The following is a 14,772-nucleotide window of genomic DNA, read 5'->3' on the forward strand; positions in this document are numbered from 1 at the left end:
GTCCGGGGTCACACTTGCATGTGCAATGTGAGAAACTCGCCTCAATACCCGGAGCTGCAGTGTGTGGCTGCTGTATTTCTATGCTCCGGTCCTGAGTCCTGGCGGAAGTTCTGGGCATTGATGTGCGAGACCAGCGCGAGTTTCTCGTATTGCACACGCAGGTGTGACCCCGACCTTAATGTCTGAATCCTCCTTACTTGTCTTTCCAGTACAGCTGCCCCCCGCGGCCGCACACGTCCTCCATCCCAACGATCAGATGATCCATCAGCTGTGGATATGACACAGGATATTGTGAACACATCCGACAATCAGCACAAGTCTCAGAAAAGTAAATACAAAAAAAAGAAGAAGAAAGAACAGCATTACAACAACAGGAGCAGTAGCGTAGCTACCGGGGGGCAGAGGGTGCGAGTGCCCTGGGCCCGGAGCTCAGAGGGAGCCCACCCAAAGCTACGCTACTGTAACTGTATCAGTGCGTGCAGCACGCCGATACAGTTACATTCTGCGGCATAGAAGGGAGAATCGATCTCCCTGCTCAGACACCCGGCCGCTATGGGACCCCTGAGCAGGCAGGGGGGCCTGGTGCCAGCAGTGGGCCCCCCGCCCGTCACCGCAAGATCAGCTGTATTGGCATTTAGCATTGATGAGGGAAGGAGCGCGCTACGCTCCTTCTCCCATAACACCCTGTCTGCGTCTGACGCCGCCGACACTGACAGTGGGCACGGTGACGTCACCACTCTGCGCCCGCTGTCAGGAGATGAGCGGGAGCTCGGAGCATCGCTGGAGCAAGGAGGAAGAGAGGTGAGTATTTTTTTTTTTTTAATGGGGGCTGCCTTATACTACAGGGTCTGCTTATGGCGGTACTGTCTTATACTTACAGGGTCTGCCTATGGGGGTGCTGTCTTGTGCTATAAAGTCTGCCTATGGGGAGTGCATTATACTATATTGAGGACTATCTGGTGCATTATACCATATGGAGGCCATCTAGTGGGCCTTTGTACAGTGTGCGGATTACATTGTGGGGGTCGTCGTACAGTGTGGGGATTACAGTGCTGGAGCCATAAAGAGGCTTGGAGGCTACTAAGGAGTCAGTATACTGTGTGGGTGGTACTATACAGTGAGGGGCATTATACTGTGTATAAGAGAGCTTCATACTGTGTATAGGGGAGCTGTACTCGGGACATTATTCAATGTAAAGTGGGCACTTATTGTTATAGGGGAACTCGGGTGACTTACTTTTAAAGGGGCACACAAGGCAATATTACTTTCTAGGGGGCAAAATGTGGGTTCTGTTTTCTAGGGCACATGCACCCGGTATTACTATATTATAGAGGGGTGCTTTAGAATTTAGAGGGCACAGGGAACCACATAGCAGGTGCAGTAATAGGGACACATACGGCAGCAGCGGCTCAGTATTGGGGTATCAGGTGCAGTAATAGGGACACATATGGCAGCAGAGGCTCAGTATTGGAGTATCAGGTGCAGTAATAGGGACACATACGGCAGCAGCGGCTCAGTATTGGGGTATCAGGTGCAGTAATAGGGACACATACGGCAGCAGCGGCTCAGTATTGGGGTATCAGGTGCAGTAATAGGGACACATACGGCAGCAGCGGCTCAGTATTGGGGTATCAGGTGCAGTAATAGGGACACATACGGCAGCAGCGGCTCAGTATTGGGGTATCAGGTGCAGTAATAGGGACACATACGGCAGCAGCGGCTCAGTATTGGGGTATCAGGTGCAGTAATAGGGACACATACGGCAGCAGCGGCTTAGTATTGGGGTATCAGGTGCAGTAATAGGGACACATACGGCAGCAGCGGCTCAGTATTGGGGTATCAGGTGTAGGACACATACGGCAGCAGCGGCTCAGTATTGGGGTATCAGGTGTAGGACACATACGGCAGCAGCGGCTCAGTATTGGGGTATCAGGTGTAGGACACATACGGCAGCAGCGGCTCAGTATTGGGGTATCAGGTGTAGGACACATACGGCAGCAGCGGCTCAGTATTGGGGTATCAGGTGTAGGACACATACGGCAGCAGCGGCTCAGTATTGGGGTATCAGGTGCAGTAATATGGACACATACGGCAGCAGCGGCTCAGTATTGGGGTATCAGGTGCAGTAATAGGGACACATACGGCAGCAGCGGCTCAGTATTGGGGTATCAGGTGTAGGACACATACGGCAGCAGCGGCTCAGTATTGGGGTATCAGGTGCAGTAATAGGGACACATACGGCAGCAGCGGCTCAGTATTGGGGTATCAGGTGCAGTAATAGGGACACATACGGCAGCAGCGGCTCAGTATTGGGGTATCAGGGGCAGTAATAGGGACCCATACGGCAGCAGCGGCTCAGTATTGGGGTATCAGGGGCAGTAATAGGGGCACATACGGCAGCAGCGGCTCAGTATTGGGGTATCAGCAGTGTGAGGAGTTTGTGCAGGTTGGGAATAGATGGTGATGGCGCTGGAATATGAGAAGTGAAATGTGTCTTTGTTGTTTTCTCTGCAGACGAGTTGTAGCTGGAGAAGTTGTCATGTCGGTCTGGGCCAGATGGAAAAAACGGGAAAAGTGAACGATTCCATCAGAAAGATCGTCAGCGGTAAGAGATTATCTGTAACTGTGCAGTGATCTGTTATATGTTCTGTAGGGCTGGAATCTACCACTGACCATATGGCGGTAATATCCATATTGGTCGTTATATAGATATTATTTTCAGTAATAGTGCGGTCATCTGCTGAGGTTCTCCTTCACTATTAGGGCGCGTCACCCAGCTGTAATGAAGGTTACCTGGTTAGGGGCCACTCAGACGTTTCGCCCTCCCCCCCCCCCCCCCCCGAACCAATACCCTAGCTACGCCTCTGAACAGGAGGGAGCATAGTGGGAGTAGTAGTTGTGTGAAAACTGTAGACATAGTGAGAGTCAGCTGTTGTAAGTATGAAACCTGAACACTGGGTGGGAGTTGTAGTTTTAGTGGAAGCAGAAGTCCTAGTGCTATTCAAGGACATGTACCAGGTGATAGGACCATGATGAGAGTTGTGGTTTCGCAGTAGCTATACTGTCACAAACTGGCACTGTGTGCAGTCTCTTCCTCCTCTGCAGACGCTGTGTGCAGTCTCTTCCTCCTCTGCAGACAGTGTATGTAGTCTCTTCCTCCTCTGCAGACAGTGTGTGCAGTCTCTTCCTCCTCTGCAGACACTGTGCAGTTTCTTTCTCCCCTGCAGACACTGTGTGCAGTCTCTTCCTCCTCTGTAGACACTGTGTGCAGTCTCTTCCTCCTCTGTAGACACTGTGTGCAGTCTCTTCCTCCTCTGCAGACACTGTGCAGTTTCCTCCTCTGCAGACACTGTGTGCAGTCTCTTCCTCCTCTGCAGACACTGTGTACAGTCTCAGCTCTCCTGCAGCCAGTTAAAGTGATGGACCCTTCACCCTCCTTACAGTCTGGACTGATCCTTGGCCTGTAGAGTATCAGACATGTTTTTGGTCGTCGGCAGCGGATTCTCGGACTTTGCTCGCCGCAGTGAATCTTCTCTGAATATTCTGCAGGCCACTGGCGCACATTCATCGATTTCCGCCGACGCCTCGCGTAACACCAGTCATTAATATGGAGTCGGATCCACAGGCCAATAACCGCAGACGCCTCTCCGTCACACCCGGCTGATGGATCCTTCTGACCTTTAGTCTTTATAGTGAGATCAGCCACAGATGGACGGATCCATTAATGGGAGCGGCATTGAATAAACTGCTGGAGTCGCGGTTCGGCCGCGCACGTTCCACGCAGGAAATGAGCCGGACTTAATTGAATTCTCCCCGCGCTGCTGCTCCAGGGAGACTGATGGTTTCTGCCTTCTGGACCGTTTCCCTCGCAGCGAATGAGGCATCGGTCCCAATATATTGGGGAGAGTGATTCATAAGACATAAGGAAAGAGCAGAACTGTGAATACAGCTCCAGATGTGACTGTAGATCAGGATGTTACTAACATAAGACATAAGGAAAGAGCAGAACTATGAATACAGCTCCGGATGTGACTGTAGATCAGGATGTTACTAAAATAAAACATAAGGAAAGAGCAGAACTGTGAACACAGCTCCAGATGTGACTGTAGATCAGGATGTTACTAACATAAGACATAAGGAAAGAGCAGAACTGTGAACACAGCTCCAGATGTGACTGTAGATCAGGATGTTACTAACATAAGACATAAGGAAAGAGCAGAACAGTGAATACAGCTCCAGATGTGACTGTAGATCAGGATGTTACTAAAATAAAACATAAGGAAAGAGCAGAACTGTGAACACAGCTCCAGATGTGACTGTAGATCAGGATGTTACTAACATAAGACATAAGGAAAGAGCAGAACTGTGAACACAGCTCCGGATGTGACTGCAGATCAGGATGTTACTGGAGTATAATACATAAGGAAAGAGCAGAACAGTGAATACAGCTCCAGATGTGACTGTAGATCGGGATGTTGCTGGAGTATAAGACATAAGGAAAGAGCAGAACAGTGAATACAGCTCCAGATGTGACTGTAGATCGGGATGTTGCTGGAGTATAAGACATAAGGAAAGAGAAGAACTGTGAATACAGCTCCGGATGTGACTGTAGATCGGGATGTTACTGGAGTATAAGACATAAGGAAAGAGCAGAACTGTGAATACAGCTCCAGATGTCACTGTATATCTTGATGTTACTGGAGTAAAAGACGTAAGGAAAGAGCAGAACTGTGAATACAGCTCCAGATGTCAGTGTATACCAGGATGTTACTGGAGTATAAGACATAAGGAAAGAGCAGAACTGTGAATACAGCTCCAGATGTGACTGTAGATCGGGATGTTGCTGGAGTATAAGACATAAGGAAAGAGCAGAACAGTGAATACAGCTCCAGATGTGACTGTAGATCGGGATGTTACTGGAGTATAAGACATAAGGAAAGAGAAGAACTGTGAATACAGCTCCGGATGTGACTGTAGATCGGGATGTTACTGGAGTATGAGACATAAGGAAAGAGCAGAACTGTGAATACAGCTCCAGATCTGACTGTAGATCAGGATGTTACTGGAGTATAAGACATAAGGAAAGAGCAGAACTGTGAATACAGCTCCAGATGTCACTGTATATCAGGATGTTACTAACATAAGACATAAGGAAAGAGCAGAACTGTGAATACAGCTCCAGATGTGACTGTAGATCGGAATGTTGCTGGAGTATAAGACATAAGGAAAGACCAGAACTGTGAATACAGCTCCAGATCTGACTGTAGATCAGGATGTTACTGGAGTATAAGACATAAGGAAAGAGCAGAACTGTGAATACAGCTCCAGATGTCACTGTATATCTTGATGTTACTGGAGTAAAAGACGTAAGGAAAGAGCAGAACTGTGAATACAGCTCCAGATGTGACTGTAGATCAGGATGTTACTGGAGTATAAGACATAAGGAAAGAGCAGAACTGTGAATACAGCTCCAGATGTCACTGTATATCAGGATGTTACTAACATAAGACATAAGGAAAGAGAAGAACTGTGAATACAGCTCCGGATGTGACTGCAGATCGGGATGTTACTGGAGTATAAGACATAAGGAAAGAGCAGAACTGTGAATACAGCTCCAGATGTCACTGTATATCTTGATGTTACTGGAGTATAAGACGTAAGGAAAGAGCAGAACTGTGAATACAGCTCCGGATGTGACTGTATACCAGGATGTTACTGGAGTATAAGACATGAAGACACAAAAGAGAATGGTAAAACCAAAAACACTCAGTTTGAAAAAATGTTTGCAGTAATCCGCAAGTGCTAGTAAAAGATGTAAATAACAGGGTATTTGGTTGATACGTTTTTTGCAAAAAATGTATACTAAGCTGCTCTACCAATCTTCACGGTATACCCATATCAGAGCAGTCCTAACTAATGTATGCAATCCCTATCTGATGTATTTAAAAACCTGATCATCTGTATATTACCTGTGTGAACAGGGTTCAGAGAGGAAAAATATAAGAGAGTATAAGACATAAGGAAAGAGCAGAACTGTGAATACAGCTCCAGATGTCACTGTATACCAGGATGTTACTGGAGTATAAGACATAAGGAAAGAGCAGAACTGTGAATACAGCTCCAGATGTCACTGTAGATCAGGATGTTACTGGAGTATAAGACATAAGGAAAGAGCAGAACTGTGAATACAGCTCCAGATGTCACTGTATATCAGGATGTTACTGGAGTATAAGACATAAGGAAAGAGCAGAACTGTGAATACAGCTCCAGATGTGACTGTAGATCGGGATGTTGCTGGAGTATAAGACATAAGGAAAGAGCAGGAAGAGGTTTCACATGTACCCATTCAGATGGAGACGTTTATTCTCAGCGAGGTAAGGCAAGTGTAGGACCTGGTATAAGAGAGATGCCGTAAAGGGGCTACCAGGTACACATAAAATTGGCCATTTTTATGCGCTAAACGCTCTCATTTTTCATATTTCTAGTGCAGTAATGCAGTTCAAATTTCGTGTTTTCAAGTTTACATGTTTTAGCGCTGCAGTGTGCTGCCTTATTTAATTAACTATATACGAGTTGGCGACTCTAGGTTCAGCACCTGTTCACACTCAGTCTGTTTGCATGTGCCGGTCAGGTTTTTGAAATGTATTCTCTAGCCTTCTGATCGTGCACTCCGCCTCCTAGCCACAGGTGTTTTAATTACAGCAGGTCCAATACCCCTCCACAGAGAGAGAGAATTTTAGTCTAGGAAGAGGTTTCACATGCACCCATTCAGATGGAGACGTTTATTCTCAGCGAGGTAAGGCAAGTGTAGGACCTGGTATAAGAGAGATGCCGTAAAGGGGCTACCGGGTACACATAAAATTGGCCATTTTTATGCGCTAAACGCTCTCATTTTTCATATTTCTAGTGCAGTAATGCAGTTCAAATTTCGTATTTCAAGTTTGTATGTTCTAGCGCTGCAGTGTGCTGCCTTATTTACTTAGGCTACGTTCACATTAGCGTTACGCTAATGTGCGTCGCTGTTGCGTCGGCGACGCAGCGGCGACGCGCCCCTATGTTTAACATAGGGGACGCGTGCGTCTTTTTGCACGCGTTTTCCGACACGTGCGTCGTTTTAGACGCTAGCGTCGGACGCAAGAAAACGCTACAAGTTGCATTTTTGTTGCGTCCGATTTCGGCAAAAAACGACGCACGCGTCGCAAAACGCGCGCGTTTTTGCGCGTTTTTCCGTGCGTCGCCGCTGCGTCGCCGACGCAACGGCGACGCGACGCTAATGTGAACGTAGACTTAACTATATACGAGTTGGCGACTCTAGGTTCAGCACCTGTTCACACTTAGTCTATGTTTGGATGTGCCGGTCAGGTTTTTGAAATGTTACTGGAGTATAAGACATAAGGAAAGAGCAGAACAGTAAATACAGCTCCGGATGTGACTGTAGATCAGGATGTTACTAATATAAGACATGAGGAAAGAGCAGAACTGTGAATACAGCTCCTGATGTGGCTGTAGATCTCGATTTTACTAGCATATAAGACATAAGGAAAAAGCAGAATTTTGAATACAGCTCCAGATGTGAATGTGGATCTGGCTTTTCTGAAGTATAATACATAAGTAAAAAGCAGAAATATGAACGTAGCTTCAGATGTGACTAGATCTGGATATTACTGGTGTATAAAACAAGGAAGCAGCAGAACTTTGAATACAGCTCCAGATGTGAATGTGGGTCTGGCTTTTCTGAAGGATAAGACATAAGTAAAAAGCAGAACTATGAATACAGCTCCAGATGTGACTGTAAATCTGGATTTTACTGGTGTATAAGACATAAGGAAAGAGCAGAACTGTGAATACAGCTCCAGATGTGATTGGAATATGAGACATCCTATAAGAGCAAAAATATGAATGCAGTTCTGCAGCCAATTTGCCTATTAGATGTGATACGATGTCTGAATAGTAACTGCAGCTCAGGAAGTGACTGGTTGTAAGACATGATGTAATGTCAAGAGTATAAGATGTGCCAAAAGAGCAGAATAGTGATTGCAGCTCTGGAGGTGACTGGAGGATAAGACGTGATGTGACAGCAGAATAGTGACCTCTGCTCTGGAGGTGACTGGCGGATAAAACAGGATGTAACAGCAGAATAAGAAAAAATATAGAAAACTGTCAGCTCACCCATCTATCGGTGCCAGCATCCAAGCATGGAAGCTGCTGGGTAGCAAGAACAAGTAAATCATGAAGGTATGATCCAGCTCAGAAAGGTCCGTTAAATTTTTTTAATTAAATTCTTTATTAGAAAAATATCTTCCAGAAAAGCGTAACATATCTCAAAAAGTCACAACCTCCATATGAGAATGTAGTGTGGGCAGATGCATTTCGAACAACAGTTCTTAGCCTTTGCATGACAACATGTAACAGCAGAATAGTGACTGCGGCTCTGGAGGTGACTGGAGTATAAGGCCTCTTTCACACAAACTTTTTTTTACCGTCAGTCTGAAACCGCCATTTTCCTCAAATACCGGATCCACCATTTTTTTTTTTTGTCGGATCCGCTATTTTCCCATAGACATACATTAGCGACGGATTGTGGCGGATGATCGTCCGTTCCATCCGCCATGTGACGGATCCGTCAAGATTTGGCAGACGTCATCTAGACATTGACGGACATTATAACGTTTTTTGTCTGCGCCGAAATGGCAGTTCGTGATGGATCCATCACATCCGCCATTCCATAGAATGGCCGCCTATGGGCGACGGATCCGTCGCGACCGTCATTTGGAGGATCCGTCGCCCCAATCTGCTTTTTCAATTGCGCATGCTCCAAAAAGTAGATACTTTTCCCAGCCAACCCCCAAGTAACGGATTCGTCAAAAAAAACGGATCCGTTAGAACCGTTTTCTCAACAATTGTGAAGGATCCGTCACTATGTCGGAGCAGACTGACGCCAAACAACTGAAGTGTGAAAGAAGCCTAAAACGTGATGTAACAGCAGTATAGTGACCGTGTGGCGCCCCAGGGTCCTGGTCATCACAGTAGCATTGCTTTCATCACGGGGGGGAGTGATGTTACATTTGGAGGCAAGAAAGGATAACTGTCACCAGGTAAACACAAGCATGCAACATATTCACACTCCAGGCCACAAGGGGGAGCTTTTGAACCTATTTACTAGGTGACTCCCCTGTGTATGTAAATATATTGTGGTTTGGAGGGAAGGTCAGAACAGTTAGTGCCAGGAAGCAGACTGGAGCAGTCTGAGTCAGAAGAAGGTGTACGGAGCTGTGTAGCCGCAGTGCTGCAGCTCCTGGGAAGAGATTATACGAAAGCCGAATATATTGCAGTGAGTGTGCAGGAGAGAGGAGCACAGGCGAGGAGACCAGTGGGAGACCAGCCACGAGCAGGCTGCCACCTGAGGAGCAGACACCGGTAGCCGGAACACTGAGGTTGTAAGAGACTCCAAGACTTACATCAGAGACCAGCAGGACAGCTGAACTGCAAGTTACCTGCCCACCACACACACCTGAGACACAGTAACACATAGAGCCTGGGGCGTGAGAGTCCCTGGAAAAAGGCTTGAGTTACCTGCCATACGGGTTTGTGTCCTAACCTATATGGGGGACAGAGACGATCTGTGAGGACCTTATCTGAAGCCATAGACAGTAAGGAACTACAACACCATCGCACTAAAGGAAGGCTTTCATCTCCACCTGGTAAAGGGGACTCCCAACTTGCCTCCAAGCCGGCCGGACCCTTCCTGCCCTGTGATCTGGTGCCCTGGACTGTGGCTGCCTGAAGTCTTCAGTAAACAAGGTAAAGAGACTGCAAACCTGTGTCCTCGTTCTTTACTGCGCCATGCACCATCTACCATCCACACACCGGGAGCCCTGGGGATATAATTCACCTGTGGGAAGGTATACCATCTAGCTGCCATAACATCACCCCAAAGGACCCCTTAAAGCAACGTCGGTCATCCTGACCGAATACCACAGGTGGCGTCACGAACATAAACTTTATTCACCAAATCCCCTTAAACACTTTTCCCTTTTACATGGGCGCCCAGGGCCATGGACCAGGTCGCCACCATGACATCCCCCTGTGAACACTGGACCCGGTGCCGGGTACTCCACGGCCCTGGCGGGAGACTCAACCGCAGCTCTGGAGATGACTAGAGGATAAAACACGATGCAACAGCAGAATAGTGACTGCCGCTCTGGAGATGACTGAAGGATAAGCTGTATTTTAGGATCAGTACATGACAGGTAAAGCTGAGTATGGTGTTATCTGGACAATCATTACATCACTGGTTTCAGGGTCGGCCTTAGGGTGGCAGACTGGGTACTATGGACTATGTGGGGCCATTATTCTGTATGGAGCACTATGTGGGGCCATTATTCTGTATGGAGCACTATGTGGGGCCATTATTCTGTATGGAGCACTATGTGGGGCCATTATTCTGTATGGAGCACTATGTGGGGCCATTATTCTGTATGGAGCACTATGTGGGGCCATTATTCAGTATGGAGAACTATGTTGGGCCATTATTCTGTATGGAGCACTATTTGGAGCCATTATTCTGTATGGAGGACTATGTGGGGCCATTATTCAGTATGGAGTACTATGTGGGGCCATTATTCTGTATGGAGGGCTTTATGGAGATCACAGTTGGGGCATCATACTGTGTTGGGGGCACAATACGGTCAATATACCGTGCGTGTGGATGGTACCGTGGAGGAGTTCACTGTGGGGGTATCATACTGTGTTTGGGAGGCATTTTTGTGGTATATTTTATGGGGGGCAATGAAAGGGCAATCTAGGGGCTTCAATAGGAGGAAAATAACCAATTATTGAGGATTTTTTTGGAGGGGACACGGCCCCATTAGAAGTTCTGCTATGGGGGCCATGATTTCTTTGTTCGTTCCTGCCCGCGAGGAAATATAGAATGCCCCTGTGATGTGGTCTCTCTCAAGATTTATTACTTAAAATCTATTTTGTGAGACGACCCTTTTAGGTTTGTTTCCATATTAGATGATAAGGAAGAAACTCCCTCATAAGGGGTATCCGGGACTAAGAAAAATAAAAAGAATGTACCTAAGCACTATTAGGCAGTTAATTACAACTTACCTGCCTGTTGTGTCCTGCGCCGTTCTTCCCCAGCACCGAGCCGTCACCTACCGCTCCTGCCGGGTATCAGCTTCCAGGAGATCTTATTCCCCCTCTGATGTTAGTGTTTGTGTTATGATCTGGTGATTAGGGAACGACATGCGTCTAGCTCTGAGCAGGTGGCAACTATACTGACCGCAGTCCCTAAGCTCAACACAACACTAGAAGCAGATGCTCCTAACTAGGCCTAGGCATCTCGTCACAGCCTAAGAGCTAACTACCCCTAAAGATAGAAGCAGGAAAAACTATCTTGCCTCAGAGAAAATCCCCAAAGGATAGATTAGCCCCCACAAATAATGACTGTGAGAGGAGAAGTGTTATGACCTGGTGGTCAGGACATTAATGGACCTGGTGGTTAAGAGCGCACAGAATGACCTGATAGTTACTAATAATATAGGACAAGCTCTGAGACGTGGGAACTCTGCTGACCGCAATCCCTAATCCTATCACACACACTAGAAATAGCCGTGGAGCGCTCCTGACGCTCCCTAGGCGCCTCGTCACAGCCTAAGGAACTAGCTAGCCCTAAAGATAGATAAATAAAGCCTACCTTGCCTCAGAGAAATTCCCCAAAGGAACAGGCAGCCCCCCACATATAATGACTGTGAGTAAAGATGAAAATTACAAACACAGATGAAATAGATTTAGCAAAGCGAGGCCCGACTTACTGAACAGACAGAGGATGGGAAAGGCAGCTTTGCTGTCAGCACAAAAAACTACAAAAAGACCACGCAAAGGGCGCAAAAAGACCCTCCGCACCGACTCACGGTGCGGAGGCGCTCCCTCTGCGTCCCAGAGCTTCCAGCAAGCAAGAGAAAAATCAAAATAGCAAGCTGGACAGAAAAATAGCAAACCAGAGAAAAACAAGCAGTAACTTAGCTTCTGCTGGGGAGACAGGTCACAAGAACGATCCAGGAGTGAACTAGACCAATACTGGAACATTGACAGGTGGCATGGAGCAAAGATCTAAGTGGAGTTAAATAGAGCAGCCAGCTAGCGAATTAACCTCGTCACCTGTGGAAGGAACCTCAGAAGCCGCAGCCCCACTCACAACTACCAGAGGAAGCCCATGGACAGAACCAGCCGAAGTACCATTCATGACCACAGGAGGGAGCTTGACAACAGAATTCACAACAGAGAAGGAAATGACATACGTAGTATGAAACAAGATTTAGCACAGGAGGCCACTTCTAGCTAAATAGAAATAGTACAGAACAGAACGCTGTGCGGTCAGTAAAAAAAACTAGAAAAAGTCCACCGCAGAGAAATGCAAAAATCTCCACACCTGACTAAAGGTGTGGAGGGCAAACTCTGCTGCCCAGAGCTTCCAGCTTAGCTGAATAGATCCATACTGAAAAGCTGGACAAATGAACAGAAACAGAAAGTGCTGAACAACAAATCCAAAACAAGAGAACCGCAAAAGGACAAGCAAGGACTTAGCTTTTGATGAACTGGTCAGAGTGTCAGGAAAGTCCTAAGAGCAATGACTCCAGGCAGGAACAATTGACAACTGGAATTGAATGAGGGATAAGGCCAGACTAATATAGCCGAGCCAGAAAGACGATCAGTGAAAACAGCTGCTGAAGCTAAATCCAAGAAGCAGCCATACCACTCAAAACCACAGGAGGGAGCCCAAGAGCAGAACTCACAAAAATGCTACTTACAACCACCAGAGGAGGCCCAAGAGCGGAATTCACAACAGTACCCCCCCCTTGAGGAGGGGTCACCGAACCCTCACCAGAGCCCCCAGGCCGATCAGGATGAGCCAAATGAAAAGCATGAACATCGGAGGCAACAACCCAAGAATTATCCTCCTGGCCATAACCCTTCCACTTGACAAGATACTGAAGCTTCTGCCTCAAAAAACAAGAATCCAAAATTTTCTCAACCACATATTCCAACTCCCCCTCAACCAACACCGGGGCAGGAGGATCAACAGATGAAACAACGGGCACCACATATCTCCGCAACAAAGATCTATGAAAAACATTGTGGATGGCAAAAGAGGCTGGAAGGGCCAAACGAAAAGACACAGGATTGATAATCTCAGAAATCTTATAAGGACCAATAAACCGAGGCTTGAACTTAGGGGAAGAAACCTTCATAGGAACATGACGAGAAGATAACCAAACCAAATCCCCCACACGAAGCCGAGGACCAACACACCGACGGCGGTTAGCAAAACGCTGAGCCTTTTCCTGGGACAACGTCAAATTGTCCACCACATGAGTCCACATCTGCTGTAACCTGTCCATCACGGAATCAACACCAGGACTATCAGAAGGCTCAACCTGCCCTGAAGAAAAACGAGGATGGAAACCAAAATTACAAAAGAAAGGCGAAACCAAAGTAGCCGAACTGGCCCGATTATTAAGGGCAAACTCGGCCAACGGCAAGAAAGTCACCCAATCATCCTGATCAGCAGACACAAAGCATCTCAAATAGGTCTCCAAGGTCTGATTAGTTTGCTCAGTTTGGCCATTGGTCTGAGGATGGAACGCCGAAGAAAAAGACAAAATCAATATCCATCCTAGCACAAAAGGCCCGCCAAAACCTGGAAACAAACTGGGAACCTCTGTCAGACACATTATTCTCCGGAATGCCATGCAAACGAACCACATGCTGAAAAAACAAATGGAACCAAATCAGAGGAGGAAGGCAATTCAGGCAAAGGTACCAAATGGACCATTTTAGAGAACCGGTCACAAACCACCCAGATAACAGACATCCTCTGGGACACAGGAAGATCCGAAATAAAATCCATGGAAATATGCGTCCAGGGCCTCTCTGGGACGGGCAAAGGCAAAAGCAACCCACTAGTGCGGGAACAGCAAGGCTTGGCTCGGGCGCAAGTCCCACAGGACTGCACAAAAGCACGGACATCACGTGACAAGGAAGGCCACCAAAAGGACCTAGCAACCAAATCTCTGGTACCAAAAATCCCAGGATGACCAGCCAACACTGAACAAAGAACCTCAGAAATTACCTTACTTGTCCATCTATCAGGAACAAACAGCTTCCCCACTGGACAGCGGTCAGGCCTATCAGTCTGAAATTCCTGAAGCACCTGCCGCAAATCAGGGGAGATAGCAGAAAGAATCACCCCTTCCTTAAGAATGCCAACCGGCTCAAGGACTCCAGGAGAATCAGGCGAAAAACTCCTAGAGAGGGCATCAGCCTTAACATTCTTAGATCCTGGAAGATATGAGACCACAAAATCAAAACGGGAGAAAAACAGGGACCACCAAGCCTGTCTAGGATTCAGCCGCTTGGCCGACTCGAGGTAAATCAAATTCTTATGATCGGTCAAGACCACAATGCGGTGCTTGGCTCCCTCAAGCCAATGTCGCCACTCCTCAAATGCCCACTTCATAGCCAACAACTCCCGATTGCCGACATTATAATTGCGTTCCGCAGGCGAAAACTTCCGAGAAAAGAAGGCACATGGCTTCATCAAGGAACCATCAGAATTCCTCTGTGACAAAACGGCCCCTGCCCCAATCTCAGAAGCGTCAACCTCAACCTGAAAAGGAAGAGAAACATCCGGTTGACGCAACACTGGAGCAGAAGTAAATCGATGTTTAAGCTCCTGAAAGGCCTCAACAGCCTCAGAGGACCAAT

The 14,772-nt window shown here is 47.2% G+C and overlaps 1 protein-coding gene across 1 annotated transcript in view; it reads right to left on the reverse strand.

Moving 5' to 3' along the window:
- Window positions 1-14,772, reverse strand: part of LOC138661442 (sodium/hydrogen exchanger 2-like) — a 50,234-nt gene that overhangs the window by 16,006 nt on the left and 19,456 nt on the right. The window contains exon 7 of the mRNA XM_069746125.1: window positions 198-268. Coding sequence (XP_069602226.1) covers window positions 198-268 — 71 coding nt within the window. The remainder of the gene's footprint in view (window positions 1-197; window positions 269-14,772) is intronic.

Source organism: Ranitomeya imitator, chromosome 2 (genome assembly GCF_032444005.1).
Source record: "Ranitomeya imitator isolate aRanImi1 chromosome 2, aRanImi1.pri, whole genome shotgun sequence".
NCBI classification, from domain to species: domain Eukaryota; kingdom Metazoa; phylum Chordata; class Amphibia; order Anura; family Dendrobatidae; genus Ranitomeya; species Ranitomeya imitator.